Source organism: Thermothielavioides terrestris, chromosome 5 (assembly GCF_000226115.1).
Source record: "Thermothielavioides terrestris NRRL 8126 chromosome 5, complete sequence".
NCBI lineage: Eukaryota > Fungi > Ascomycota > Sordariomycetes > Sordariales > Chaetomiaceae > Thermothielavioides > Thermothielavioides terrestris.
The window spans coordinates 1,713,675-1,740,220 of NC_016461.1; the positions used below are offsets into that span (position 1 = coordinate 1,713,675).

General features: G+C 59.1%; 8 protein-coding genes across 8 annotated transcripts; 4 read left to right on the forward strand and 4 right to left on the reverse strand.

The window, feature by feature from the left end:
* Positions 1-365: 365 nt before the first annotated feature.
* On the reverse strand, positions 366-2,899 carry THITE_2121449 (uncharacterized protein). The gene is made up of 3 exons (XM_003656545.1): positions 2,631-2,899; positions 682-2,562; positions 366-614 (listed from the first exon to the last, which is right to left on the reverse strand). The coding sequence occupies exons 1-3, from the start codon at positions 2,786-2,788 to the stop codon at positions 527-529; spliced, it is 2,127 nt and encodes a 708-aa protein (XP_003656593.1). The 5' UTR covers positions 2,789-2,899; the 3' UTR covers positions 366-526.
* A 1,304-nt stretch (positions 2,900-4,203) lies between these two features.
* On the forward strand, positions 4,204-6,200 carry THITE_2121452 (uncharacterized protein). Its single transcript, XM_003656546.1, has one exon. The coding sequence runs from the start codon at positions 4,355-4,357 to the stop codon at positions 6,032-6,034; it is 1,680 nt and encodes a 559-aa protein (XP_003656594.1). The 5' UTR covers positions 4,204-4,354; the 3' UTR covers positions 6,035-6,200.
* Positions 6,201-6,299: 99 nt separating this feature from the next.
* Positions 6,300-7,758, reverse strand: THITE_130959 (uncharacterized protein). Its single transcript, XM_003656547.1, has 2 exons — positions 6,776-7,758; positions 6,300-6,703 (listed from the first exon to the last, which is right to left on the reverse strand). Exons 1-2 carry the CDS (start codon positions 7,413-7,415, stop codon positions 6,630-6,632), a joined length of 714 nt encoding a protein of 237 aa, XP_003656595.1. The 5' UTR covers positions 7,416-7,758; the 3' UTR covers positions 6,300-6,629.
* A 3,539-nt stretch (positions 7,759-11,297) lies between these two features.
* Positions 11,298-14,077, forward strand: THITE_2121456 (uncharacterized protein). The gene is made up of 5 exons (XM_003656548.1): positions 11,298-11,695; positions 11,794-12,019; positions 12,214-13,326; positions 13,393-13,573; positions 13,638-14,077. Exons 2-5 carry the CDS (start codon positions 11,820-11,822, stop codon positions 13,776-13,778), a joined length of 1,635 nt encoding a protein of 544 aa, XP_003656596.1. The 5' UTR covers positions 11,298-11,695; positions 11,794-11,819; the 3' UTR covers positions 13,779-14,077.
* A 624-nt stretch (positions 14,078-14,701) lies between these two features.
* On the reverse strand, positions 14,702-17,201 carry THITE_2121459 (uncharacterized protein). The gene is made up of 2 exons (XM_003656549.1): positions 16,678-17,201; positions 14,702-16,615 (listed from the first exon to the last, which is right to left on the reverse strand). Exons 1-2 carry the CDS (start codon positions 17,108-17,110, stop codon positions 14,754-14,756), a joined length of 2,295 nt encoding a protein of 764 aa, XP_003656597.1. The 5' UTR covers positions 17,111-17,201; the 3' UTR covers positions 14,702-14,753.
* A 680-nt stretch (positions 17,202-17,881) lies between these two features.
* Positions 17,882-20,255, forward strand: THITE_2121461 (uncharacterized protein). The gene has a single exon (XM_003656550.1). The coding sequence runs from the start codon at positions 17,982-17,984 to the stop codon at positions 19,905-19,907; it is 1,926 nt and encodes a 641-aa protein (XP_003656598.1). The 5' UTR covers positions 17,882-17,981; the 3' UTR covers positions 19,908-20,255.
* THITE_2121463 (uncharacterized protein) lies at positions 20,256-23,949 on the reverse strand. The gene is made up of 4 exons (XM_003656551.1): positions 23,090-23,949; positions 22,892-23,034; positions 22,286-22,832; positions 20,256-22,235 (listed from the first exon to the last, which is right to left on the reverse strand). The coding sequence occupies exons 1-4, from the start codon at positions 23,577-23,579 to the stop codon at positions 20,605-20,607; spliced, it is 2,811 nt and encodes a 936-aa protein (XP_003656599.1). The 5' UTR covers positions 23,580-23,949; the 3' UTR covers positions 20,256-20,604.
* Positions 23,950-24,341: 392 nt separating this feature from the next.
* THITE_2121465 (uncharacterized protein) lies at positions 24,342-26,419 on the forward strand. The gene is made up of 3 exons (XM_003656552.1): positions 24,342-24,588; positions 25,111-26,084; positions 26,143-26,419. The coding sequence occupies exons 1-3, from the start codon at positions 24,469-24,471 to the stop codon at positions 26,225-26,227; spliced, it is 1,179 nt and encodes a 392-aa protein (XP_003656600.1). The 5' UTR covers positions 24,342-24,468; the 3' UTR covers positions 26,228-26,419.
* Positions 26,420-26,546: the final 127 nt, after the last annotated feature.

Below are 26,546 nucleotides of genomic sequence, written 5' to 3' on the forward strand. Positions count from 1 at the left end.
GGGGTCTACCAACGAGGGGGCATGAGCAGTGACCTGAGTGATGTCGGTGGTAACTGACCTCACTAACAGCGAATCGCCAGGCGGCAACAGGTGGCAAAACCTGCTAGCAAGCGGAAAGTTTGCTGTGTTAATCCCAACTAGGAAGGAAGCCTTTCAATGTCCCCAGGCAAACAAAGCCAGAGCATTCCTTACCAAGGTCTCCTAGTATCAAATACAGCATCGGAGCCAGGAGCAGAGGAGGGATCAAGAGGAGATCTATCAGGGTGTGCTAATTCTATCCGTTTTCGCTTCCCACAGCACCTCTCGTTTACTGGCGCACACCCGCCGGAGATGGGCCCTCAACACCCACCACGGTGGTTCTGGAGTGACAACACTGACGCCGAAGATGGCATAAAACTAGTACGGTGGCAGCTTTTCTGCCTTGGCATGGCCATTCAACTGTGGACTCACACCCTGTTATGTAGGCAGGCCTTTCCCTGTGCTCGGATGTGCTCGTGTGACCCAGGCTCGTTCCTCAGCGACATCCTCAGCCTTCCGCCTCGATGTCATAGCTATTCGACTTGTGTTTTGGCTGGAACTTGAACCCGGGGGGAGCGGGCCCGAGGAACATTTCACTGCCATTTGTTAGTTGACAAAGAGAAAAAAAAAAAAAAATATTGCTGGGCCACCAGAACGCCTCACCTGATCTTGATCCAGTCCTTGTAATTCTTACTCGCAAGCAGCGTCTCGAGATCGTTCCGCCCCCGGTAGGCCGGCGGCCTGTCATTCAGATTCGGAGGGAGATACTCCAAGAGCCCGACGGGGACGTAGCGGTTGAAGAAGCTGAGGAACTCGAGGAGAAAGCGGCGCGTGTAGTTGAGGCCGAGTTCGTCGGAGCCCCAGGCTTCCATGCCGTAGCGGACGAACTTCTCGATGTACGTCAGCCGCTCCGAGGCCGACTTGTCCAGGTACTGGCCCTTCTCGATCTCCTCGAAGATCCACGGCTTGACGAGGGCGCCCCGCCCGATCATGACGCTGTCAACCTTGGCGTTGTCGAGGTGGTCGAAGTAGTCGACGTGCGAGTAGCAGTCGCCGTTGCCAATGAAGTACATCCTGCCGCTGCTGGGGAGCGTGTTCTCCTCGGCTTCCCGGATCGTATCGGCCAGCTCGTCGCTCTTTTCGTTGTACTGCTTGATCAGCGCCGCGCACTCGGCGATGTAGCCCCAGTCGGCCGCCTTGGTGTACCGTTGTTGACGGGTCCGGCCGTGCAGCGTGACGGCCGCGCAGCCGGGGGCGCCGACGACGCCGCGCATGTCCTCGCTTCCCAGCGCCAGGCGCTCGACGAGTTTGTGGGCCGTGAACCTGTCGTCCTTGACACCCATTCTGATCTTCACGGTAACTGGCACTTCCCCGGACACCGTATTCATGCCCCTGACCATCCTCTCCAGCTTCGACGGAGCATCCAGGAGCGCGGACCCCGCTCCGGATTTGTACACCATGTCAACGGGGCATCCGCAGTTGAGGTCGATGAGCCGGAGATGAGGCAAGAACCGCGACAGGGCCTCGGTGGCTTTGATGGCAATCCAGGGGACGTTGGCTGCTATCTGAGCGCCGAATTTCAGGTCTTTCGAGTTGTCGTAGCCTTGGATAACCGGGCCGCAGGGATTGAACCGAGGGGGCGTTACTTCAATCTCGTGCGCTCTCATCAGCGTCCAGTCTGCCTTCTGCCCTTGCAGCAGAGGCAAGCCCAGAGCCATCTCCGAATATGTGAGTTGGGCTCCGAGCTCGACACAGAGACGGCGGAAGGGGAGATTGCCCTGTGTCGTCAGAGGCGCAAGCACGGGCGTTTCCCGTCCAAAGTAGACTCTCCTCTTTTCCGACGGCTTGAAGGGAGGCTCGACGTACTGCGCCCTGTAGTCTTTGGAGTCATCCACATCGTTCTTCTGCTTGTGGTAATGCTCTCGGTAGAGCTCGGTATCCTTGGCTAGCCATTCCAGATACTGATCCGACTTTTCCAGCTTCACTCTCCTCCTTGATAGGTCGATCTTGACCGCGGCTGGCACCATGTTCACGACACCGGGCCTGACCTCGCCGGCCTCCCCATCCTCCTCAGGAGACTGCTTGCTCGCATCGCCCACGAGAACTAGCTCCGATCGCCCATCGTCGTGCTTGACTTCGTCCATGTGGCTGCGGACGAACAGACAGCGCCACCCCGACGGACACCTGCCGTACTTTTCCCAGACCGGGCATTTGCCGCCAAATGTGGAGAGATCGGGACGGCGGCCTTCCTTCAGGTACTTGCGGATGTCGTGCAGAGCATTGCAGCGGTCGCCATGCTTACAGGGCCGGGGAGAGAACTCAGGGGTCCACGCGACCGAGTTGCAAAGGCGCTGGGCATCCGAAAAGGTGCCAAACTCTCTCTCCTTGTTCTGACCCTTCTGCTTCTTCCGCTTGCCGCCCTGCCCGGCGCCCTGCTCCGCCTCTTGAGTATCGGGCGCAGTGCGTCCCTCGGCGACATCATCGTCGAGGGCTTCGCCCTCGGCGCTGGGGTTCAGGGCCTGCCCGTTAGACACAATGAGATACCTTTACAATTGCCTGTCAGTGCTACTGACATGCCTGTGTTATCGGGAGAAGGGCGAATCTTTGTTTACTCTTCTTTGATTGGGGCGACTCCCTTGACCCGGGGCCTTGGCTGGTTATCGAGTTTTATCCTCTTCAGCGCCGGCTCGCCGTTTGAAGCATTGAGGCTTTCAGATGGGCCGCCATTGGCCTCTTCCGGCGACCGTTTTGCCGTGTCCCGACTCTCCATGGTCCCTTGCGCCGATGTTCCGGACTCGGCGTCGGGGTGCAGAGTAGAGTGCAGGGTGAAATCTCAAACCTCAACTCTCGGTCCACTCACGTACTGTGTGATAGGTACGCTTTCTTCCGTACAATGCGGATACGTTTTGCAGGAGAAATGAAACTTATGCCCCACAGCGGGGTCATGAGCAGTGGGCGGGATGTGGTGAGTTGTGGTAATTAGTGTGGTAATTACGGAGTAATTAACTGAGGTAGTGGAGTCAGTTAAGCGGGGCCCGACTGAGCCACGGCTTGCACATCATGTACTGTACGGAACATCCGTTATGTACGGAAATGCACGTTACAGTCAACCACGCAGCACCGCGGGGAGGCGGTCGTCGTTAAAGAGGTCCCGCCAAGACTAATTTCGGAGACTGCCGCGTACAAGTAATTACAAATCACTAAGGGTAAGCGAGGCCGCCACGACGAACATCAACAATGTAAAATCGTAAAGACTCGCAACAACAACAACTTTACGATACCTCAACTAAATCGAAAAAAAAAGAAAACGAAGATAACCCGTACCCTAACTATAACCTATATCCTAACTTTAACCTAAATCCTAACCAACGGGGAGCTGGCGCCGCCCTCTGTACCCCCGGCGAACTAACCCTTGGCGATAGTGCAAACCCCTTGGCGATCTTGACGACGTATTGACGGTGTAAAAACATTGCCGACAATTGGCCGAAATTAGTCTTGGCGGGACCTCTTTAACGTCCACCGGGGAGGCAGCATTTTGCACCTTCAGGCGCTGCACTGTGACATTGAAATTCGAGCTGAAACAGGACCAATTCCGGTTATGTACTGTTAACGATACGGGCCTCGACGGTCCAAATAGGTATTGAAAAATGCGAGTGACATCCACAGATTGAGCTTCGATGGGATCTCGGCACTCGAGGAAACGGATACCGATCTGGGCTACAGATGGACCGTACGGAGTCTCCCTGCTCATGCCGCGTTGCTGCGTGACAATTGGAGGTCGGGCCTAGTGTAGAAGCTCCGACTGAAGGTGCCTTGATAACTGATGCACGACAGAAATGAGACGCCGGCATGAGATGATGGCTGTCTTGCCATCGGTGTCGGGAGAACGAGTTGCGGCTTGATGAATCGCCAGAGACATGGATGATAAGGACCTACGATAGGGGTGGGCCAGTGGTTGATTACAGGGGTCTGCAACACCAGACCCTGCTAGCTGCAGTGATGCCGTACGGAGTTGCTCTGAATTCAGGTAACTAAACTCCCAACCTGCGAAACCCGCCCGTCTTCCAGCGACCCAGATTTCTCCGGATTACTTCACCTCCTGCCCACAGCCACCCATCCCACCCATCTCCAGCTCACATTCTCGGCCGGCAACGGAGCCCGCGCCGGTACATAGCCAGTAGCGAACGCCGCCACCTGAAGCTTGCATCCTCCTCCGTCCAAGGATCATTATCCGAGTGCGGGATAGACCTCCCGACTCGCCATCCTCGCGATCTCTCAGCCCCTGGTGCCGATGACTGGGCGAATGATCGATGATCGATGATCATTCGACCCCACGATGGCTGACCAGGCCAGAGCTGCGGGGCGCGACAGGCAGCCGCAGCCGCAGCCGTCGCAGAACATCAAGGTCGTGCGGTCGCAAAAGATTGCGACAGCCTCACTGTCGCCCACCGACACGCGTCCGCCGGCCTCCTCCGAGCTCTATGACGACGCAGCCGAAGCTGGGGACCGCGCTCCGCCGATACCGCGGTCGCATACGCCTGGCCATCTCTCGTCCCGGAGCCAGGACCGCCGCAACAGGCCCGCCGACATAGCCATCCGCCACCGCTCGCAATCCTCCGCCGCAGCCATCAACTCTACGCCCTCCTCGTCGTCCGGGAGGGCGCCCTCCCTCTCCTCCTCGGCCTCCTCCTTCTCTATCCCCACCACGAAGACCCCCGCACCGATTTCGACCCGGCAACCGAGCATAGCTGAGGAGGCAGATGGTACTACCGCCCCCAGCGGGGAACGGCATGATTCGTCCACAGGCAGCGGCAGCAAAGGACCTGCGCCGCCGCGACCGACCGCGATGCGCTCCACATCCGCCATCGCGGGCCGGTCCGCACCCGGGGCGGCAGGTCCCGCCGGCGCCGTTGCGCGCATCGGAACCGGACGGGGGGCGCCCGCGAAGGGGGCCGAAGTGTACACGCCGTTCCCGCCGCTGGCGGACCCCAAGACGGCCCCCGACGTGCCCCCCGCGCCGTCGTCCGGCATGTACTGGAGCAGGGCGCCCGTGTCCGGGGCGCCGCACACGGCGCTGCGCGCGCACACGACCACGCTGGTGGGGTCCAACGTGTTCATATTCGGCGGGTGCGACGCGCGCGCCTGCTTCAACGAGCTGTACGTGCTGGACGCCGACGCCTTCTACTGGTCGACGCCGCACGTGGTAGGCGACGTGCCGGTGCCGCTGCGCGCCATGACGTGCACCGCCGTGGGCAAGAAGCTGGTCGTCTTCGGCGGCGGCGACGGGCCGGCCTACTACAACGACGTGTACGTGCTCGACACGGTCAACTTCCGCTGGTCGCGGCCGCGCATCCTGGGCGACCGGGCGCCGTCCAAGCGCAGGGCGCACACGGCGTGCCTGTACAAGAACGGCATCTACGTGTTCGGCGGCGGCGACGGCGTGCGCGCGCTCAACGACATCTGGCGCCTCGACGTCAGCGACGTCACCAAGATGTCGTGGAAGCTCATCTCGCCGCCGGCCGACGGCCGGTCGCCCGGCGGCGGTGCCGGCAAGGACGACCGGCCCAAGGCGCGCGGCTACCACACGGCCAACATGGTCGGCAGCAAGCTGATCATCTACGGCGGCTCGGACGGCGGCGAGTGCTTCAACGACGTGTGGGTCTACGACGTCGAGACGCACGTCTGGAAGGCCGTCCACATTCCGGTCACCTTCCGGCGGCTGTCGCACACGGCCACCATCGTCGGCTCCTACCTCTTCGTCATCGGCGGCCACGACGGCAACGAGTACTCCAACGACGTCCTGCTGCTCAACCTGGTCACCATGACCTGGGACAAGCGCAAGGTGTACGGCCTGCCCCCGAGCGGCAGGGGCTACCACGGCACCGTCCTGCACGACAGCCGCCTGTTGGTCATCGGCGGCTTCGACGGCAGCGAGGTGTTTGGCGACGTCTGGCTTCTGGAGCTCGCCGTCCATGCGTATTATTCGCAGATCAGCCACTTCACTATCGAGGTGTGAGCGCGGCGCCCAACTTGCGCGGGAGGGCAACATGTGGTGGCAAAGTGTGTTCGAAATGGCCTTTGGTTCGTATTTAGAGATGTCTCTTATCTTCAAAGTGGGTGATGAAGCTGGCACAGCATGGGCACGAACGAGTACGGCGTCGCGGGTCTGGGCACGGAAAAGCGAAGCGAAGGCGGACTGGGTGTGATATTAACACGGCTATTCGTGCACCTTTAGATGTATTTATCTATCTTGAAGCCATCTTACGGATCATGACAATTTTGTACAGAGTAAGCAGCATTTTTCTATGCGCTTAAACGGCTGTCATCTGTCTTCTTTTGGTGTCTTTCTATGTCCGGCAGCCATCCGTCTTTTTCAATTGATCAGCGAAGCTCGCCCAAACACAGCCCGCCCAATTTCAAGTGCCAGGCTACAAATACCCGATGCAGAACGCCGAAGACACTGATACCGTACATAGCTGGGGAAGTGAGCCGCTTTGCTGAACCTATCCAAACGCCGGGGAAATGCGATAGAGAAGGGATTGTGCTGTAGTGGCCGGACCTCGCAAGGTCGGCATGGTAGTAGATTCGGCGAGCAGCGGGCCTCGACCGTCTTACTCGGCCTTGGCAGCGGCTTCCTGCTGCCTCTTCTGCTCTTCAAGACGCCTCTCCTCGGCGGCGACCATCTCTGCAGCAAGTTAGTGAGTTCCATTGGTCACACGCAACGGAAAGGCGGGCATTGCAAGGGGAGTACACGTACGCTTCCACAGATCCTGCCCCTCGTAATCCTCCTTGTGGATCTTCTTCTCGATCATGTGCTGGTGCGTCGGGTCGTTGGGGTCGACGACCATGACGGTCTCCCAGCGGCCGCGGCCGGCCTTGGCGTCGGCCGTCTCGAAGGCGGCGGTGGCGATCAGCACGGCGAGCGTCAGGCCCTGCGCGTAGACACGCGCCTGCACGAGCTTTTGGCTCCTGGTCAGGTACTTGTTGCGGCCGACCAGGGCGAGCGCGACGCCCATGGAGGCCAGCCAGCTGGCGAACACGATGCTGTAGCGGTTCTCGCGGCCCCACTCCATCAGGCGCTGCCACTCGGTGGTGTGCGCGCGGCGCTCCTGCTCGGCCGCGCGGTGCGTCGCCTCGAGGTAGTTGTTCATCTGGTCGTGCGACCGCTGGTAGTTGATGCTGTAGCGCTCGGCGAGGACGATGGCGCCGAACGTGCCGGCCGACGACACCAGGAAGGACCGGAACGGCAGCGTCAGCGACCGGAAGGCCGGGTACCGCCGCGACGCGCCCACGACGCCCGCCAGGCCGAGCGCGAGCCCCACGGTGCCGCCGATGAGGCCGCCGCGCATCACGACGCCGAAGTGCTCCTGCTCCTCTTCCTTGCTGAGGACCTTCATGTTGAGGTTCTGGGCTGGTAGTGCGACGACCGGCGGAGTGGACAGCCGGGTGCTGTCAGAAAAGATATCGAAGATCCGGGGAAACGGAACGCGGTTTGGATCGGCCCCGCGTTTGTCTCAATTACGAGATATATGTGCGTTGGCAAGGCACTCGGTTGTGGCGGGCCGAGAAATTATCGTTCGATGACGATTCAGATCGGCGGCGATTCAGATCGGCGGCGCGAAGAAGCGAAAATATGGGTCTCGGGCACAAATGGCGTCAATTGAGTTCAATCGCGCTTAATAGGGGAGTGGTGTGTGGAGCCGTGGTGTGCACACTTCAAAACGCAAAGATTTGAAAACGATGAATGCAGCATGGCAGAATATGGACACGTCGGCCAGGATGTCCCTCAGCTTATTATAGACAGTTGCAACGCCGCTAACTTCGCACCAAGTTTGTTTCTACACTACGTCAGTCCTGCTCGGTGATGAGCGGCGCGGCGAATGGGGGCATGCCAATGCCGAGGAGATGGTGTCTGTTGCTTGGACGAGGCAACTCCGAGTATTCCCCGCGCCTGGCTCGCACCGCCCTTGGGCCCGGAAGACTTCGGGGTTCGAGGCTGGGTGGAGACCCCGGCCAGAAGGCCGAAGTGCCTGGGTTGCTGACAATTTTGTTCCTGGTTTCGCCGTTCGACACTCGCTGGCCGGGCCATTCCGGGACTGATACTTTGCGGCCGACCTGACCATGTCCGCGGAGAGACGCCAGGACCTCCTGAAGAAGAAACAAACGCATCGTTGCCAAACTCTGTTCCATACATCTAGATGGGGTCGCTATACGTTCCGTACACTATTATGAGAACGTCGCAAGATCGGGCTTAGGTAATCCCTGTGTTGCACGAAGTGTCCTGCTTACATAGTCCTAGTACCTTGAGACTCTCGACTGCGAAAGACTCCATGTATGGGGTCAAACAGCCACGGGGATCACGTGCCTGATTATCACCCAGCTGCCTCGGCCAGTAATCGTCAGATTAATATTATCCCATGGGTGATGGGCTCGTCTTTATACTACTATGTACCTGGTAGTCTTGCACTTCGCAGGGGAAGGCGGACTGCTGGGCGGGAAGGCCTGGGATACCTGCCTACGGGATCACAGTGGTGAATGTCGAGCTGTGGAACTACAGTACCACACACACGGCGTGGACTTTACGTCACGGTTTCCATTGATCCCGGTCCACTGCGCGAAAACTTCCAGGTGTTCGGATGAGGGTAGGTATACAGATTACACCGGGCCTCTACCTCTGGAGTGTTGAACGAGGTAGGGTATTGTGTCAGCGGCGTCATGCAGAGAAGCGACACAGCTTCACTGCGTGCTGATCGGTAATCCGTGCACGACATTACGCCCAGTGACGCAAAATGCGCTGTGTCACGGGTCGTCGTTAAAGAGGTCCCGCCAAGACTAATTTCGGAGACTGCCGCGTACAAGTAATTACAAATCGCCAAGGGGTAAGCAGGCCGCGACGACTTCGAGCAACATCAACAACAAAGAATCGCAAAGACTCGTCGCAACAACTTCACCAAACCTCAACCAAATTGAAAAAAAAAAAAAAAAGGAGGATAACCCGCACCCTAACCTTGACCCGTACCTTAACCTTAACCCGAATCCTAACTAGCGGGGGCCTGGCGCCGCCCCCCGTACCCCCGGCGAACTAACCCGTGGCGATAGAGCAAACGCCTTGGCGATAGTAGCTACGTAATAACGTTGTAAAAATATAGCCGACAATTGGCCGAAATTAGTCTTGGCGGGACCTCTTTAACGTCTACCGTGTCGCGGACGTGGCCCTGTCCCCGCTGCGGCTCGAGTTTGCGGTCTCGCTCACCGCCTTGCGAGGGCTCACCAGGGGTCTCGCGGGGGAACGCCTGGAAGCATTCTGGAATTCTCAAGGCTAGACGCAGGCTCGCTGCGCCAAGCGAACAGGGGCCGCGACAGATCCACCCAGCCAGTACCGCGCCTGGAGAAGATACCGTCGACTGTTGGGAAGACCGCCGGCATACTTTGAAACACAAACAGCGTCGCGAAGCGAAGCCGTTAGATCACTAATCAATGTCTTAGCTGCAACCGTCCAGCCCAGCTGTTGTTGCTCCTGCTGTCTTGGGGAGTCGGCTTGAAGTCATTTCATCGAGGCACCAGCATGGGACGGGTAAGGATTGGCAAGCTGCGGCTTGTGTTACACAAAGAAGATATGATGCCATGATCTCTGATAAGCGAGAGATGACTGACGAACGATATCCCTTACTGGGTACCGCGAAGGTCTTGCAGCGTGTAAGATGATGCGAGATGCTGATGGCAAGAGTGGATGATCGCAAACTTGCATTGGTTCCTATGCAGCGGATGGTGAACACAGGAAAAATGACTAATCGGGGTGTTGCACGCAGCGGCAGAAATGGAGGGCCCGAATCACCTCACTTTTTTATTTATCCCTTGGCCAGCGGTCCTGACGGCCGTCGAGGAACTGTTGAGAAGCCAAGAAAAACGACCTGGCGCTGCATCCCACGAACGCGCTAGAAGTGCCGGTGCGATTACACGTGAAGGAGCGTTTTTCTCTGTCCTCCCGTGAAGAGGACCGACGTCAAATAGGCACGTAACGTGTATGTATCCAGTCTGTACGGTCCGGCACATACCTGGTCCTGTCGGCAGCAGTGTTCAGGCACCTTTTGCGCCGGTGTGGATCATCTTCTCTGACCCAGGACCCCGCCATGGCGCTTGATGAGAGCAGACGCATACTGTGTAAGTGAACGGCGACTTAGATCATTGATCATGGATGGGCCCCTGGTCAAACCAACGGGTGTTTGAGCTTCAAGTCAGTTGTCACAGTGGCATCGAGACCCTATTGTCACCCTTCCTTGACACCAAATATTGAACGCGCTTGAACTTGACATACCCAAGTACCGTCGTAACTTACACCTGATGGCCCGGGAGTCAGTTTCCCGCAGCAGAGATCACGCTCTTGCCAGCCAGACGTCCAGCACCTACCTCTGTAGGTCCTGACAAGGCATGTCGTAATATCTTCGTCTTCCACGGACAACCAGCTTGCAATCTCTCCAGTGAAAGAGCACCTAACGTTACGACACGGGCAGACTGGATGGGTCCAGTCGCGGCAATGCCAGGTACTTTATAAAGGCGCTCCTCCTTCCACTCATCACCGCCGACACCCCATCGCCGAGCCGAAGCGTGAGTTCACAGTTGCTTCGCACCTCTTTGACAGCTACCTGATTTTCTGGGTGGATTAACTACCTAGAAATTTCGTCCCGCTTCCTGCATTTCCCTACGACACGACAGAGCAGTTCGCCACGGGTCCTTGTCGACCGGAGCGGATCCCCCGACAATCGATTCCGTCCTTGGTTTGGGCCTGTCCTTGTCGTTCGGGCGAAGTCAGAGGGCACCTGGCCCGGGGGAACGAACGGAAGGTACGTGCAGTAAAAGCGGCAATGACCGGCTGCGCTTCCCTCTCGTTGTCGCTGCGCTTGGGGTGGCCTTTACAATCACCAGTCCATTTTTGGGTATTCATCATGGCTAGGATACCGACCTGGTGATCATTTCTGTTTCCTGATCTTTCTTCTTTGGAGCCGTGCGGGTAGTTAGTAGTTCATCTCCGGCGTGCCCGTTGCGTGCCTGCCAGGCTTCCGAAGCAGCGAATCCGCTTTGATTCCATTGGGTTGGTCCAATGTATTACAACATTACACTAGTACTGTACTGTACAGTACGTGCATGCCCAGGTTGCTAATCACTAAGTTCGCTGGGCCCGGTCGCGCGGGAAACCCTGTCGCCCACTAATCTGCCACTGGAGCAGGCCCAAATCACCTAGCATCCGAGGCTAGGTGCCTGCCTACACTACCTTACCAACATTACCGGGTACCTTGGGCAGTCGGTATTCACTCTCCACTTTCCATTTGGCTCTCGTTTCTGCCATGCAGGGCTGGAAACAGGGGCTTGATTCGAGCGCGAGTTGCGAGTCAGCGGGGCCAGCTGGGGCCTGTCGAAATAAGAAGTCGGGCTGCTACCACACGCCAGCCGCGATCCCGACGACTGCAGCGACTGCAGCGACTCGAGCGACGAACGTTGCCACCCAGGTTAGCAGCACGTCCCTGCTTGCGAGCGATCGGCCGCCCTCTCCTCTCATCCACTCGACGTCGTGCTCCCCGTCGCCATCACCGCAGCCTGCGACGCCCCGCTCGCCGGGCTTTGGCCATTTGTCGCAATCGATTGCCATTCCGTCGCGCGGAATTCCTGTGTCGCCCGCCTCGTCCGCCTGGCCTGCCAAACCCCTTTCCCATCCCCAAGCTGTCCAGGCCGGTTGCGCTCACAATTTTGAGACCTTGATCGGCGGTGGCGACGACAAAGACAACGAAAACGACGACGCTGCCGACATGACGACCGGCCCGGACTTTGGCTCGGCCGCCGGCCGCAGCCGCCAGGATTCGTTCGTCAGCGCCGGCGCAAAGCCCATTTCCATGACGAACCCAAATCGCGAGCACGCCAACCGCGGTCGGCGCGAGAGCATGGCCGGCAGCCTCATGGGCGGCATGAGCTGGGGAGGTGTTTCTGTCGGTAGTTTTATTCGCGAAGAGTGAGTTTGCTCTCCTTTCTCGTGTCTTCATCCCCCCCGGTCGCGTCTCTGTCTCAGGTCCACCCGAGCCGCAAACCCTCCCGGCGTCTCGGCCGGACCGCTGCCACTCTAAATTGCTGTTCGGCGCCATGTCGTCGCTACCACCGTCCGCCCGCTTCTCCGAACCCGGGGCTAACCTCTTGCGCGCGTCGCAGTATGATGATGACGGGCACCTCCCCGTACATCAACAACCAACCATCCTCCTTCCATTCGTCGTCGTACATCCCCAGGCTAGAGGCCGCCTTCATGCGCGATTTCACCTGCTGTGACCGGACGTGGTTGACACTGCACGACCTCCTGCAGCACTATGAAGAGGTGCACGTTCCCTCGGGGACCCCTGCGGATGCCTTGGGTGCGATGCAATCGAACTTGCATGGCTCAGCCGCCGCCAGCCGTGCCGGGTCGGCCACGCCGTCTGCGGGACGGGCTCAGCAACCGTCGCAGTCACTGCAAGGGTTCTCGCAGCAGCCCCAGGTCGGTCCCGGGATGGGTGTCAGCGGTATCGGGCAGATGATGCGGCAACAGCGGCAGCAGCAGGGGTCGGCGTCGTCCCAGAGGGCGAACTCGCTGTCGCACGTGAATGACGAGCTGGATGCGGTTGGCGAAATGGAGTTGGATGAAACGGTCGGGCCGATGGACATGGACGACAACACTAGAACAATCCAGCAGACCCGCCAGCTCTTCGGGCAGCAGCAGCGGCCGCAGCTGCATCTGAACAGCTCCGGCCTCCCCCATCAGGCCCTTCGCACCTCCCAGCCTCCGACGCCGGCCGCTGTTAGCTTTGGGTTCCAGAACAACCCGACGGTTTCCTCTGTCAACACCCCGACTCTGACGACGCAGCAAGGACCGCCCCAACGCGCCCAGTTTGGGCAGGATGGCAATGGGGACGAAGACGACGACCTTTCCGGGATGCCGATGAAACGGCACCTGGGGAATATGAATCTTGGCGGTTCCCAGCTCGGCGGCCTGGCGTTCGGCGCCCTGGGCACCATTGATGACCCCGCTAAGCGCTTATTCAGTCCTGGGGGCGCAAGTCAGATGACGAGCCAGCAGCGTGCTCTCGACCAGCAGGTGCAGTTGCAACAACAGTTGCAGCAGCATCTACAGGCAATGAACCTCGATCTTAGTCAATTTCCGCCCGGCACCGACCCTGCACTTATCCTGCAGCAGATGGCGGCTTTGATGATGCCGCCGGCCGAGGAGCACAAGCCCTTCAGGTGTCCCGTCATTGGCTGTGAGAAAGCCTACAAGAATCAAAACGGGCTCAAGTACGTCGCATCCGGTCCCCGGTTTGTCCACCATGGCACCCCTTAACTGACCATATCCGTTATCAGGTACCACAAGACCCACGGACATTCGACACAACAGCTGCACGAAAACGGAGACGGAACGTTCTCCATCGTCAACCCGGAAACCAGCACGCCATATCCTGGCACTCTCGGGATGGAAAAGCAGAAACCGTTCAAGTGCGACGTCTGTGGAAAGCGGTACAAGAACCTAAACGGCTTGAAATACGTCAGTTCTCCCCAATAACTTGCGATCTAGGTATTAGGGGATGCCTAGCTAACGCCCTTTGCAGCATAAACAACACTCGCCAATGTGCGATCCCGAGCTCAGGGCGCAGCATCAAAACCTTCTGTCAACCATGATGCAGAACCCGGCCACATTCCTTGCCCTTCAGCAGGGCCTACCCAACATCAACGAGGACAAGATGCTTTAGAGCGTCAGCTCCCTGCACCCAGCCCGGTGATGGGGCGTGCTTGTTCCCTGCTGCTTGGCGGGGCTCTCTGAGAGACCACCCCTGATTTGCGCTTTGTCCAGCAGCTTGTTTTGTGGGCGATGCGAGCAAAGCCCGAGACCACGGCCTGTTATTGTTGTTTTCGAGAAGACAAGACAGAAAAAGGGACAAAAAAAGAAGGAAGGGAAAGAATGAAGAAACAAAAAAAAAAAAGGCGGTACGGGGAGATGGGGCCCAAAACATGATTCTTTAATGGGGCTGGATGTCTGCATTTCCAACATCCCCGGCATTCGGTTCGGCGTTTCTTCGAATTTGGGTGGGAGCCTTTGTTCTTTTTGAAGCATCACTCTTGGTTAAGCCTGTGGTTTACGGCGCACCAAGGCAGCGGCAGGGGAAAAGTTTGTGAAACAGCGGGTTTTATTACGTTGTCGAGACCCTATAGACACGAGAAACGTTTTTTTTTCCCTCTTTCCTCCCTACTTCTCGATCGGGCCCTTGGTGTTTCTGGCCTCTTGTCCACTCAGCAGTTTAGCTAGCACATGTGGTTCAGGGCCGGTCAAGACAGGGTGAAATGTTACAATGTTGTTTCTAGTAAAGCAGAACCCGTCGCCGGACGCCTCGCAATGCCAATCCGGAGCTACTCGTAACATGATATCCTTCTGCAACACTGAAAGGAAGCGCGTGCAGATGAAGGAGGTATCGTGGAAAGAGGAAGGGAGGCCACACACACACACGTCATGTCTAGAATGTCCCTCTCATCTCGTGGGAAGGCCCGTCCCCTTCCTTCGTCTCAGACCCAACCACCCCGTTCCCACCTACCACCTAATCCAACCACAGCCGTGCCTCATCTTCTTCCCTTTCTCCTTGCTCTAGGGAGGGATACCGGACGCGCCCGGACGGCACGCGGCGGCCCCCCCGCCGATGACGACGACCCCTCCTTCTCGTCCGGATGCCAATCTAAGACATCTCCATGCCGTCGTCCTCGTCGTCCTCGGTCCCAAGCATCTGGGTCTGGCTGCTGCTGACGCTCTCCTTACGGCGCGAGGCAGCCGACGCGGCGTCGCCGAAGCGGCCGTCGATGAACAGGTCGAGCTCGTCGCCGCCGACGACGCGGCCCTCCATGTCGACCTCCTGCGACAGCTCGACCAGGGCGGCGCGCGGCAGCCGCTGGAAGCCGGCGGTGCGCACCACGCGGCCCCAGTGCGTCATGCAGAAGCTGGCGGCGCGCTTGCGCAGCCACTCCTCGTTGGCCAGCCCGGCGCAATACCAGATGATGCAGGCGTGGTCGACGTCGAGCTCCTTGCTCAGCCGGTTGACGCACAGCAGGCGGAGGTGCGGGAGGTTGTAGATGTTGGACATGACGAGCAGGCCGGCCACGTCCGAGAGGTCGGCCATGGCGCCGTCCGCGTCGTCGTCGGTGGGGTCGATGCGGTCGGTGTAGAGGTAGTACAGGAAGGCCTTGACGACGCTGTAGGGCTCGGGGATGTGCATCTTCTTGGTGTGGAACTCGGCCATCTGGCTCGCCCAGAGTCGCGCAAAGTGCGGCCAGCGAGCCTGCAGGATGAGCCGGTGCACGTGGATGGGCGGCGAGGTCGGGGCATCCGGCGCCAGCCACGTCTGGCTGCCCTCGTCCGCATCCCCATTGTGTAGGAGCGCGGAGCCCATGATTTCGTCTTCGTCGTAGTCGCGAGAGAGCGCGGTGACGATGAAATCCGTGCCGCTTCCAGTCTCGGGCGGCTGGTTGAAGAGCTTCGCAAGGTCTGCCCCAAGGCCCTTGGACGGCGGTTCCACGCTGCAAGTTCGTAGCGGGCGAGCCAAGTCAGTCCGCGCCTCAGAAGCCAGGTTACTACCCAGGAAGCCGTATCTGCGCAGGTCTATCTCCATAATATCGGAGAGATATTCCTCGAGGCCATTAGCACCGAGGTCGATCGCCCCGGCCTCGGTGGGACAGCCCAGCAGCCACGCCTTCGTGCCATCTTCATTCATGGTGCAGTAGTGCCAGCGGTAACCGGACTTGAAGATCTCCCGCCCCTCGGCGAGCTTCTGCCATCTGAGGGTACCCAAATCCAGGGCGGAAAGCGAGCACTCCCTGGACGTGATAGTTGCGGCCGGCGTGACAAAGTCCAACAGCGTGCCAGACGAGTAGACGTGGAAGTGGATTCCCTGCATCTGGGACGGAACGTTTGTACCGCTGACGAATTTCAGCGCGGAAATGGCACCGGGAGCCGGCGGGGCGTATGCTTTGAGGTGGAATGACGGGGTGTTGACTTGAGGAGTCCTCGAGTTGGCGGCATAGCCGGATGACCCGACGACCGAAGACTGGGCAGTTTGGTAGGGAGGCCGAGGGGACGAGGCATTCCTCGCCAGGACGGCGCGGTCGAGGGATCCAATTTGCGGCGGTGATTCAAATGCCGGGTTCCCCTTTAGATCCAGCCACCACAGGTCGCTAACCTTGTCCATGTCCTCGCTCAAGCCCCCAAACACCCAGACCCTGTCGCCCCAGATGTAGGCCGAATGATCGAATCGGCCGACAAAACGCCACGATCTCGACCAGGTAAACGTCTTCAAGTCCAGGTAGCATATGTCATCCAGCACGTAGTTGTCGTGACCAGTAATCCCGCCGACGATGAAGAGCTTGTCCTCGTGCAGCACGGCGGCATGCCGAGCGCGACCCTTGGGGATCGGCCCGGACACCTGGGGCTGCGTCCAGTGCGCCGTTTTGAGGTCGAAGATGATGAGGTCGGAAAGGTATGTCCGGTGTTCGTTCTCGCCGCCAAAGACTAAAAGCTTGTCGCCCTTGTACAGCGTCGCCGTATGTCCTGGGGTGCAAGGGTCAGCGAAACGGGAGCGGCGAGACGCGGAACCAACCAAGCAAGCTCACCCATCCGCACGCCGGGGATATCGCCGTAGTTGTCGACCAGTGTCCACTGATGGCTGACCAGATCGAGGCGCAGCACATGGTTGTAGACCTCGTCGGTGTACTGGTCGAAGCCGCCGAAGGCGTAGATTTGGTTGTTCCCGCAGTACGTCACCGAGGCATTGACGAGGCAAGCCGGGCGCTGGCCAAGCGTGCGCGTCACTTTGGGGCGGTAGCCGTCCATGGGAGCGCGATTCTTGAGCGGCGAGTTGGGCATGATGTACGTGTTGTTGGAAGAGCCAGCGGAGGCGGGCGTCAGGGTGGATGCGAGCGAGGACACAGAGGCTTGCGGCGTCGTGTGGGCGGTGACTTGCCCAGATCCGCCGAAGATTGAAGGATTGACGACAGGAGCGGCGGGGGTTGAGGGGTTCTGCGCGCTCTGCGCGCTCTGCGCCATGGCTGCAAATGCGCGAAGGCGGAGGCAGAAGCAGAGGCAGAGGCAGCGGCTGGTCGGCGCAGGGTTCTAAGCGGGCATCGGCTGCTGAGAGTGACCGCGAACGGCGAACAGCGATGAGAAAGCAGGAGGAAAGACAAAGAAGAGCGCAGGCTTGTTTGTTAGTCGCTTGCGCGCTTGTCGTGTCAATGCTGTGACCAGGACCGAGAGCCCCTCGGCGAATGGCACCTGTGGCCGAGTCTCGCAGATTGATAATGGTCCCGTTGCAGGCGCGTGTTTGCCAGTGATGGAGGATGGCGAACGGGATGGCCGATGGTTCCACAGGAAGTCGGTTCTGGACAGGGGCTGTGAGACACCAAGAGACCCACAGCACGGAGTAGGCTAGTGTACGGAACTAGTGTGTGTGTGTATTCCGTACAGTGCACCTGGAACGAGGAAGTGGTTTCCTAAACGGTACCTCAGCACAAGTGTCAGCACATGCTAGTGTAACATTGTCAGAAATTCGCCCTGCGGTGAGAGTGGGGCGACGTAACGCCCGTTATGCTGATCACATGGAACCAGGAATAGGCACCCCGGAAGCGTCACCCGGCCAACAGCAGAAGGTAAACATTTAAAGTGACAGCTCCCTCCTCCCTCTTACCTTCCAAGCTCCTTCCTCCACACCACACTTCCATACTGTCGTCCCCTCTGCCACTTTCTTCAAAAAAGGAAAAAAAATCATCAAAAAACAGTCATTCAAATCTCCGAACGACCACTTTGCTCCATTTTAACGAGCCTCCTACGAAGCCTACCGTGCGGCCGGACCCGTCCTCGGTGAAGGCTCCCCTCATCTTCGTCGGAGTTATCAATACTTGAAGCATCACAAGTGGCAATCATGGCTACAGCATCAGTGTCAACACCCATCAAGTCCCATGCCGGACTCTTCTCGACCCGTACCGCTGGCGGGCGGATGCCCCTAACCCCCTCCCCCCGTCAGCGCTCTTCCACCGCGAACGCCAACTCGTCTCCGTTCACGCCCGAAAAGACGGCCAATGACGGCCAGCGGGTGCCCTCCAAGTCGGTCTACAGCGGCAATCTCGCCGCCCACTTTGCCAAGTCCAAGAGCCATCGCGACTCGCCCAAATCCAACATCGCCCGCGTGGTGTCAACCCCGCGCAAAGCTCTTGAGCTGGGCATCTCCGACTTCACTCTCACCGGCACCGGCGCCCATGTCAAGACTCCGCCCAGCAACAAGAGCAAGAGGACAACTGTTGTCAGGCAGAAATCGAGCAAGACCACGCTGGCCTACAACGCGGACCGCTTCATTCCCAACCGGGCCGCGAGCTCTGCCATTGCGAATGTCGGGTCCGGCAAGATTGATATGCACGAGAAGCGCTCGAGAGCGGTCCACTGCGAGGGCTCGTCTGTCCTCTCGTCAGCAACCGAAGACGCCATTGCCGCCCTCGAGGGTCTCAACATCAACGAGGAGGAGACTGCTTCATACTCGCGGCCGTCACCCAATACAGTCGCCTATCAAGACTCTCTGGCAAATGCTTGCGGCGTCAACCTGAAGACGCGCATCCTTGAGTTCAAGCCCGCGCCTCCCGAGTCGTCGAAGCCGATCGACCTGCGGCAGCAGTACAATCGCCCGCTGAAGCCCGCCAACGCCAGCTCGGCTCAGTTCAGGAGGCGCATCGCCACCGCTCCGGAGCGCGTCCTGGATGCGCCCGGGCTCATCGACGACTACTACCTCAACCTCCTGGACTGGAGCTCCTGCAACCAGGTCGCCATCGGGCTTGAGCGCAACGTCTACGTCTGGTCCGCGGACGAGGGCACGGTTAGCTGCCTCCTCGAGACGAGCCCCGATACGTACGTCAGCAGCGTCAAGTGGTCCGGAGACGGTGCATACGTGGGCGTCGGTCTCGGCACCGGCGAGGTGCAGATTTGGGACGTCGCCGAGGGTGTCAAGATCCGCAGCATGTTTGGCCACGACACGCGTGTGGGCGTCATGGGATGGAGCAAGCATATCCTCTCGACCGGTGCTAGGAGCGGGCTCGTCTTCAACCACGACGTCCGCGTTGCGGAGCACAAGGTCGCCGAGCTCGTCTCGCACACCTCGGAAGTCTGCGGTCTGGAATGGCGCTCCGACGGCGCGCAGCTTGCCACCGGCGGCAACGACAACCTCGTGTCGATCTGGGACGCTCGGTCTCTCGCCGTCCCCAAGTTCACAAAGACCAACCACAAGGCGGCCGTCAAGGCGATCGCCTGGTGCCCGTGGAACATGAACCTGCTCGCCACCGGAGGCGGCTCGTACGACCGCCACATCCACTTCTGGAACACCACGTCCGGCGCGCGCGTCAACAGCATCGACACGGGCTCGCAGGTCACCAGCCTCCGCTGGAGTCCCCACTACCGCGAGATCGTCAGCTCCAGCGGGTTCCCCGACAACTCGCTGAGCATCTGGAGCTATCCGACCCTGGTGCGCAACATCGAGATCCCCGCGCACGAGAGCAGAGTTCTCCACAGCTGCCTCAGCCCTGATGGTCAGATGTTGGCCACAGCCGGTGAGCGCTCCCCAGCCTTTGTTTCCTTCTCGATTTCTCTTGTGAAGAGACATCGCATAATTACTAACACGCCACGCAGCTGCGGACGAGAGCTTGAAGTTCTGGAAGATCTTCGAGAAGAAGCCGGGAGCGGGCTCTGGCGTTGGCGGTGCCGGCGCATCGGCAAAGGCCGACATGACCAAGCAGATGACCATTCGCTAGAGCTTCCCACCGCTCCAGGCAAAACCCCCGCGGCAAGTCGGGTGTCCGAGTCTTAGTGTTCAGCCAACGGTAGGTATTACATGGTTTCCCCTTCTGTTCTGACGAGTGTGAAATCAAGGCGAACGGATTCGGGGGTTCCTGGGCATCGATTGGGTTTCAGCACGGCGTTGGGGGTTGTTTCTCCGGTCTCTCACGCAATGCATCATGAGACGCCATCGTCACGCAGGGATGAACGGGAATCGGGCTTGGTCATGGGGTTACGAATACAGGAGACATCTTTTTGTCTGTCGGTCTTAGGTCAGGGTAATTGCTTACCGTGTCTTGCATTGGACCAAATTAGATTGGTATTGTAAACTAGCTGTAGTCATAATTGGCGAGATAGGCCAAAGGAATGGAGTTGTGATTTTTGTAACTCTTGAGCGAAGGGGTGAACGCAACAGCAAACCCCATCCGTCACATCACTATGACCCTTGATCAGAGAACTGGTAAGTAAGGGGTGTCCTGCCATAGGATCTCAAACAAGTCATTGAATCTCGGCAAGCGCAACTTTTATCTACGCTCAACTTTTCTAAATAGATGACACTACGTTACCAAAACAGCCAACCTGTCCCGTGTGGGATGAATGCATGCATGCGACCGTCTAACCAAGCTGCCACCCTTCCCATGCGCACTGAAAGTCAGAAAACCGCCGCCCCAAACCGCGCTCCGTCCCCTTCCACCCCCCAAAACCGCCATACCAGACACAGTAATGAATTAGCCAGCCATGGTCAACGTGTACGAGGTGATCACCGACATGCGCTCACTCGTCATCTTAAGCGAGATGCGCAGCAGCTCCTGCGCGACGTCCGCTTCCTCCTTCTGCAGCCTCGCCCAGCCCTCGGCGTCCATCAGCCAGACGACGCAGTCGCGCTCGACCACGCAGGTGGCGGTCCGGTTGGTCTCGGAGAAGAAGGGCAGCTCGCCGCAGGTCGTGCTGGCCACGATGCTCTCGAACAGCCAGCCCTGCGGCAGGTCGTACTCGGCGCGCAGGACGCCCGCCTCGACCAGGTAGAAGCCCTCGGCGCGCTCGCCGCGGCGGAACAGCACGGTGCCGGCGGGGTACGCGGCGCGGCGGAAGTAGGGCGCGGCGCGGAACCAGAAGTCCTCGTTCTTGTCGCTCACGTCGTGGAAAATCTGCAGCATCAGCCGGACCGGCTGCGTGAAGCTCTGCCAGCGGGTCGAGAGCCTGGCATCCACCTGCTTGAGGGACAGGCGCGCCGCCTCGCGGAGGTGGTCGCGGCGCGGGGACGAGGCGAGCAGATCGCGGGCTTGGTGGGCGCAGGGCGGCTGGGGCACGTCCAGGTTGGCCGTCGAGGCGGTGCGGGCGCTGGCTGACTCTTGTTGGTTGAGGTACAGCGTCTTGAGAAGCTCGTTTTCGCAGTACTCCAGCGCCGAGTTGAGCTCCTGCATGAGCTTGACCTCAATGCCTTCCGCCCCAAGGCCGACCGTCCTCAGAGTGCGGCCCAGGCCGTGCTCCGGGTCGATGCCGCTTATAACAAGCTCGATTCGTTTGCCGTTCAGCAGGCGGCTGATGGTGTTGAAGACCTCGGCGGCTGAGTAGTCGACGCCCGTGACGAGCCAGAGGTCGAGGATCAGGAACTTGATCGGCCGTCTGCTGAACTCGTCATCGGCGATGAGGGCCCTGATCCTGTCTTCCACGCCGACGATGGTGCCAAAAAATAGATATCCAGAGAGCTTGATGATGCTGATTTGGCGGCCGACTTGCCGGAGATAGTGCTGCTGGGTCGGGTTCCTCCGCACGGTTGACCCTACCACCTCACCTGAGTAAGTAGCTCGGATGGCGGAAACTCGCGACGTCTGGAAGGTCAGGGACGCGAACGCCAAGAGAATGCCCACGCCGATCCCGACGACGAAATCATAGGTCCCCATGACGAGGACTATTGCCAGCACGGTCAAGTATTCGGCGAGCTTCAGCTTCTTTCTCGGCTGCCACACGGCCTCGACGAGCAGCTCGAAGCCCAGGTCGAAGATCAGGACACCGACCATCATAACGGGAATGAAACCGATCAGCGAAGGCCCGGTCAGCATGACCAAAAAGGTAAAACTCGCCAGCTCAACCCCGGCCAGGCGGGTGTTACCCCCTGAGCGCATAAAGAACAGGCTGTTCGAGTAGACTAGGTAGTTTTGAATGCTGCCGGCCATGCCAGCGAGGAGATTCGAGTACCCGTGTAGCTTAAGCTCGTGGTCAAGATTGGCGTGATCCTCACCCGTGTTTAAAGCCAGCGCTGGCACGTTGATGGGAACGTGCAAGACGCCGAAGAAGGTGAGAGCAAGCATTGCCGGGACGCACTGTACAATAGCCCCCCACTGGACCAGCTCGAACTCTGTAACGTGGTCAGCTGGGACCGGATTGGGGGTGGGACGGGGTCCATACTGTATAGCGTGTAGAAATACCACCAAGGCTCTCCTGCGGGTGGACCTTCAAAGACCCAGCCGCCGTCTCTCAGCTTCTGCGGGTCCAACAAGTTGAAGGCAGCGGTCGAGGCGTAGAAGACCGCGGGGATGGCGAGGATGTACAAGGGTAGGAAGTACTTGGACGTGATCCTTGACTGGGCGGTAAACAGGATGACAGCCAGGGCGAGGGGGATGATCCAAAGGGCAAGAGTATCGGCCCGTGTCAGCCGGTGGAGCGTGTCAAGGTCGTAGTTGAAGCTGCCCTCCAGGCGCGCCGTCACCTCAAAACCTGTCGCAACCAAGAACAAGCCAACGCCTCCAATGCAGCCGATCAGAATATGGCGTGGGATAAACCCAACCAGATAGCCAAACCTGAACCTGCCCATCAGGTAGAACACGGCGCCCGTCAGGATGGCGCTCAGCGCGTACGACGTGATAGTTGTGGCAATGACAGCCTCGGGCTTGTCTTCACCAACGGCATCAGCGATGGTGGCGGCCATGTTGTGGAAGAAGGGCACAACTTCGATCTGCCCGATTGTCAGCCAATACTCAGCAGCTCCGGGGGGTCATCCATCTGTGTGCGCACCAGTTCGGAACCTATTCCGCCCTTGAATATGCTCCCCGCTGAGAAGGTGAATTGAGATATAATACAGCTGACGTAGAACATCGATATCCCCGCGGATCCCAGGCTCGCAAAGATGGGGCTTCCCAGGGGAAACAAGATCATGCCTGCGTCCCGTCAGCGGGTGGATGGGCTAAGCCAATGCTTCGTCGCAGCACTTACCATATGACAACGCATCCAAAATGTTGAGGAGCAAGCCAACAACAACAGCAGGCAGGCAGGCCACAGGTGCGACGAAGACGGCCTCCCAAAGGGCATGGCGGTCCCAGTGGCTCGGATGCACGATGGTGGAGGCGATACGGGACGCCCAGCCTTCCATGCGCCGGAAGGAGTCGGCCATGCTCGCAAGCCATGACCTGCGGGTCGGTGGTTTCTGGCCCTCCAAGTCAGAGCCATGGCTAATTCCGTGACTGGCTCCATAGCCTCCCTGGCTTTCCGGCGGTGTCGTAGCCAGCAATGGCGAGATCTCGCTCACATCCCCGGGGGTGTCACGGCGGACGGGCAGCGGCCGGGGTTCAGAAGCCGTCGCTCCAATGACGGTCTCTTGGCTATCAGTATCGGCCCCGTCCGCCTGGTCGTCATCGTCCTCATGGACTTGATCGGACTTGGATGCGTAAGCATAACTCTTGCCTGGTGGCGATCTCTTGAACATGGCGGCTAGCATCGAGAGCCACCCAGTCGACACTCTCTATGCCGAGCTCTTTCTCAAGACGTCCACCTCACAATCGCAACAATGACCAGACTGAGCGGGGTAAAAATCACGCGGATGTAGCATGGTGAGTTGCAGGGTGTGGATTGCGAAATTGCAGAAAGGAGGAGAGATTGCAGCTTGAGGTCGACTCGGGACCCGTCAAGGTTCGTTCGGTCATGGGCGATAAGCCCACTGCACCTACGGTGGAAATTTTATCTGCCTAGGCCAAGGCAGGTGGCGGATAACTAAGGTAACTCATACCCGCCTAGATCATGTTCACAGAGGTAATTCTAGCGTCAGTGATAGTGAACTGCCAGGCACCTCTTTGCGCTTGGCAGGGTGCCAATTGGCTGACTAAGCTCGGTGGGCGAATGTCAAAGCACGCCTCCCGCGCTTCTGGAACTTGCGCCCGGCAACTCGCCAGCGCAAACACCGTCCTCACAAGGCTCTGGCGCAACACTGCAAAACACGAGATACGACACCCTACAATTTAGAGGTGCAGTATTACGGACATTGCGCATGTTTTGAGCGGCAGAGAAGACCAGAAAGCACCGCATCCTAAGCACGCTGGGCTGCGTTGCTGGCGGGGTCCGCATTCCAATAATCGCCACCTCTCGCTCTGATCCCCGGTCGACCCCAGCAACTCGTCACCGCGATCAGGCCCGGTCCGACCGGCGGCTGAGCAGAGTAACAAGCGCAAGAGGTGATCGACACACTCGAGCGAGCACCGACGAGGCGTGCGAGGCGACGGTTGCGGCGGCCCGAAGTGAAGCGTCTCGTTGCGGGGATCGCAGCTCAGCCCAGCCAAAGCCGACATTCGCTGCCTCGGCCGGCGCAATAATCCATCACCATGTCGAACGCCGCAGTCGGCCCCGTCTACGACTCCATCATCACCGAGGTCATTAACTCTGTCCGCGTCGATTTTGAGGAGAATGGCGTCGACGAAGGTGTTTTGGAGGACCTTAAGAAGGTAAGGAAGGCTCTGGATCTGTTCTTGGTCCCTGCCGGTTGCAACATCTCCCTACCCTGGGCCGGCCTCCTCTTTTTCCATTGCACCTCTTTGGGTCGCCGGATGTGGGAAAATATCACATCCGAGTCATCGGAGGGAGTTCTTTTTCATTCTGGTCCTCCCGCACTGCCCTGGCGTTGGTGCGGCGGTCAAACGGGATTGACAAGTGTTGGCCTTTCGTCGGCGGCTGCCTTCTGACTTGGGGAGGGGTGGAGAGCGGCGGCTGGCTGGGCCCCAGTGGGCGACCCAGCACTTTTGGGTCCCTTTTTAAGCTGCAGCCAACTGCTGGGTGCCTCGCCCAATCATTCAGCCGTTGGCTCCGATTGGGCCGTCCGATCCGCATCACGTGGGCTTTGGGAACTTCCCCCCCACCCTCCCCCAAGTTTCTCCTTTCGGTGATCAAAAGCTTCCAAAAAGCTTCCAATGGAGAACCCAAGTGTTTGCATAAGTTGAGGCAGGCGGTGCTAACACGGCATACAATAGAGATGGCAGGCGAAGCTCTCTCAGATGAAGGTGGCCCAATTCCCCTGGGACCCCAAGCCCGAGCCGCCGCCGGCGTCCGCGGCAGGGACTGGCACACAGGCAGCAACCGTTCCGCAGACTTCGGCTCCTGCCACGAACAACTACACGCATTCCACGCTCAGTCCTCAGGGTCCCGCGCAGTCTCTCTCACTTCCTGGGCAACTTGCTCCCAATGCTGGCGGGATGGCTCTCAAACAAGAACCGGGTCTCGTTAATGCCGATCCCGTGATCAAGCAGGAACCTGGTCTCCCATCCATGCCGTCGATGCATCCGGGCTACAACCCCGCAGCTACGGCCCGCGGCACAGCCGCTCAGCGTGCTGCCCAGGCGCTAGAGAACCAGTTCGGACAGCGAGCTGCTGCGTCAATCAACGCCATCCACAGCGGCATGGCCTCGCAAATGAACGCCGGAGCTCAGCCGCAGCAAAGCACACGGCCGGGCCAGGCGCCGCAGCCCATGAACGCGCAGCAACAATACCGGCAGGATGTTGCTGCTGCTATGCAACAGCGTCTGCAACAGGTTCCCCATACCGGCGCACCGAACGGCCTTCCCGCGAGTCAAGTGGACGGGCCTAGTGATGCGGCGTGCGGCTCGGGGCCCCGGCCGACGATGGGCCGGACCGAGATTGATGAGCACCTGCACGCCCAGCTTGCCGCCAGGGCTAAGCAAATGGAAGGGGGCGGCCTGATGCTACCACTCAAGGACGCCACCAAGGATCGCAGCGTGCCTACCACACGTCCGAGCAAGGGTGGTCTTGCCCAGCATGACGGGGCCGAGGACGGAATTAAGAGTGAAGAGGACGAGGATAAGGACGCCATCAACTCCGATCTTGACGACTCGGACGAAGACAAGGATGATGAAGAAGACGATGACGAGTCGATGGGCCACATGATGCTCTGCATGTACGACAAGGTGCAGCGCGTCAAGAACAAGTGGTATGGCCTAGTGGATTCGTATTCACGCTCGGCTGCATTGCTAATGACACGGGTGTAGGAAGTGCATTTTGAAGGACGGTGTCCTCACCGTCAACGGCAAGGAATATGTGTTTCATAAAGCCACCGGCGAGTACGAGTGGTGAAACACCCCACCTTCCGTTGGCCGATGCCGGGCCCTGCTGGCCATGCCGCATGCGATGCCGGCAGCACTTCCCTTGCGCTGCGGTTTGTCTTCGTCCCTCTTATGGTAACGAAAAGGGCCCCCTCGCATTGACTACAAGGCCGGTTTGAGGCGAGTTCTAGCTTAAGAAGCTGGGACATGCTTATTATCTCTTTTTCTGCGGTCCGTATCTTGGGATGGGAATCGGCATCACACAACCATGGTGCTGCTCTGAGATGTCCGCCTTGCTCTTCTCTTCTCTTTATTCCACGCTGCGTTTCTTCTGCCCGGTCGTTTTTGCG

Excerpts from the sequence above, each read along its gene's own strand:
- THITE_2121449 (XM_003656545.1), bottom strand. The coding sequence starts at position 2,788 with ATGGAGAGTCGGGACACGGCAAAACGGTCGCCGGAAGAGGCCAATGGC. Across the intron at positions 2,563-2,630 it reads GTCGCCCCAATCAAAGAAGA|GTATCTCATTGTGTCTAACG; the intron begins GTAAACAAAGAT and ends GCAATTGTAAAG. Across the intron at positions 615-681 it reads AAGGACTGGATCAAGATCAG|TGAAATGTTCCTCGGGCCCG; the intron begins GTGAGGCGTTCT and ends AACAAATGGCAG.
- THITE_2121452 (XM_003656546.1), top strand. The coding sequence starts at position 4,355 with ATGGCTGACCAGGCCAGAGCTGCGGGGCGCGACAGGCAGCCGCAGCCG.
- THITE_130959 (XM_003656547.1), bottom strand. The coding sequence starts at position 7,415 with ATGAAGGTCCTCAGCAAGGAAGAGGAGCAGGAGCACTTCGGCGTCGTG. Across the intron at positions 6,704-6,775 it reads GGGGCAGGATCTGTGGAAGC|AGATGGTCGCCGCCGAGGAG; the intron begins GTACGTGTACTC and ends AACTTGCTGCAG.
- THITE_2121456 (XM_003656548.1), top strand. The coding sequence starts at position 11,820 with ATGACGACCGGCCCGGACTTTGGCTCGGCCGCCGGCCGCAGCCGCCAG. Across the intron at positions 12,020-12,213 it reads GGTAGTTTTATTCGCGAAGA|TATGATGATGACGGGCACCT; the intron begins GTGAGTTTGCTC and ends CGCGCGTCGCAG. Across the intron at positions 13,574-13,637 it reads ACCTAAACGGCTTGAAATAC|CATAAACAACACTCGCCAAT; the intron begins GTCAGTTCTCCC and ends CGCCCTTTGCAG.
- THITE_2121459 (XM_003656549.1), bottom strand. The coding sequence starts at position 17,110 with ATGGCGCAGAGCGCGCAGAGCGCGCAGAACCCCTCAACCCCCGCCGCT. Across the intron at positions 16,616-16,677 it reads TATCCCCGGCGTGCGGATGG|GACATACGGCGACGCTGTAC; the intron begins GTGAGCTTGCTT and ends CTTGCACCCCAG.
- THITE_2121461 (XM_003656550.1), top strand. The coding sequence starts at position 17,982 with ATGGCTACAGCATCAGTGTCAACACCCATCAAGTCCCATGCCGGACTC.
- THITE_2121463 (XM_003656551.1), bottom strand. The coding sequence starts at position 23,579 with ATGTTCAAGAGATCGCCACCAGGCAAGAGTTATGCTTACGCATCCAAG. Across the intron at positions 23,035-23,089 it reads TTTGGATGCGTTGTCATATG|GCATGATCTTGTTTCCCCTG; the intron begins GTAAGTGCTGCG and ends GACGGGACGCAG. Across the intron at positions 22,236-22,285 it reads GTATTTCTACACGCTATACA|AGTTCGAGCTGGTCCAGTGG; the intron begins GTATGGACCCCG and ends ACCACGTTACAG.
- THITE_2121465 (XM_003656552.1), top strand. The coding sequence starts at position 24,469 with ATGTCGAACGCCGCAGTCGGCCCCGTCTACGACTCCATCATCACCGAG. Across the intron at positions 24,589-25,110 it reads TTTTGGAGGACCTTAAGAAG|AGATGGCAGGCGAAGCTCTC; the intron begins GTAAGGAAGGCT and ends GGCATACAATAG. Across the intron at positions 26,085-26,142 it reads CAGCGCGTCAAGAACAAGTG|GAAGTGCATTTTGAAGGACG; the intron begins GTATGGCCTAGT and ends ACACGGGTGTAG.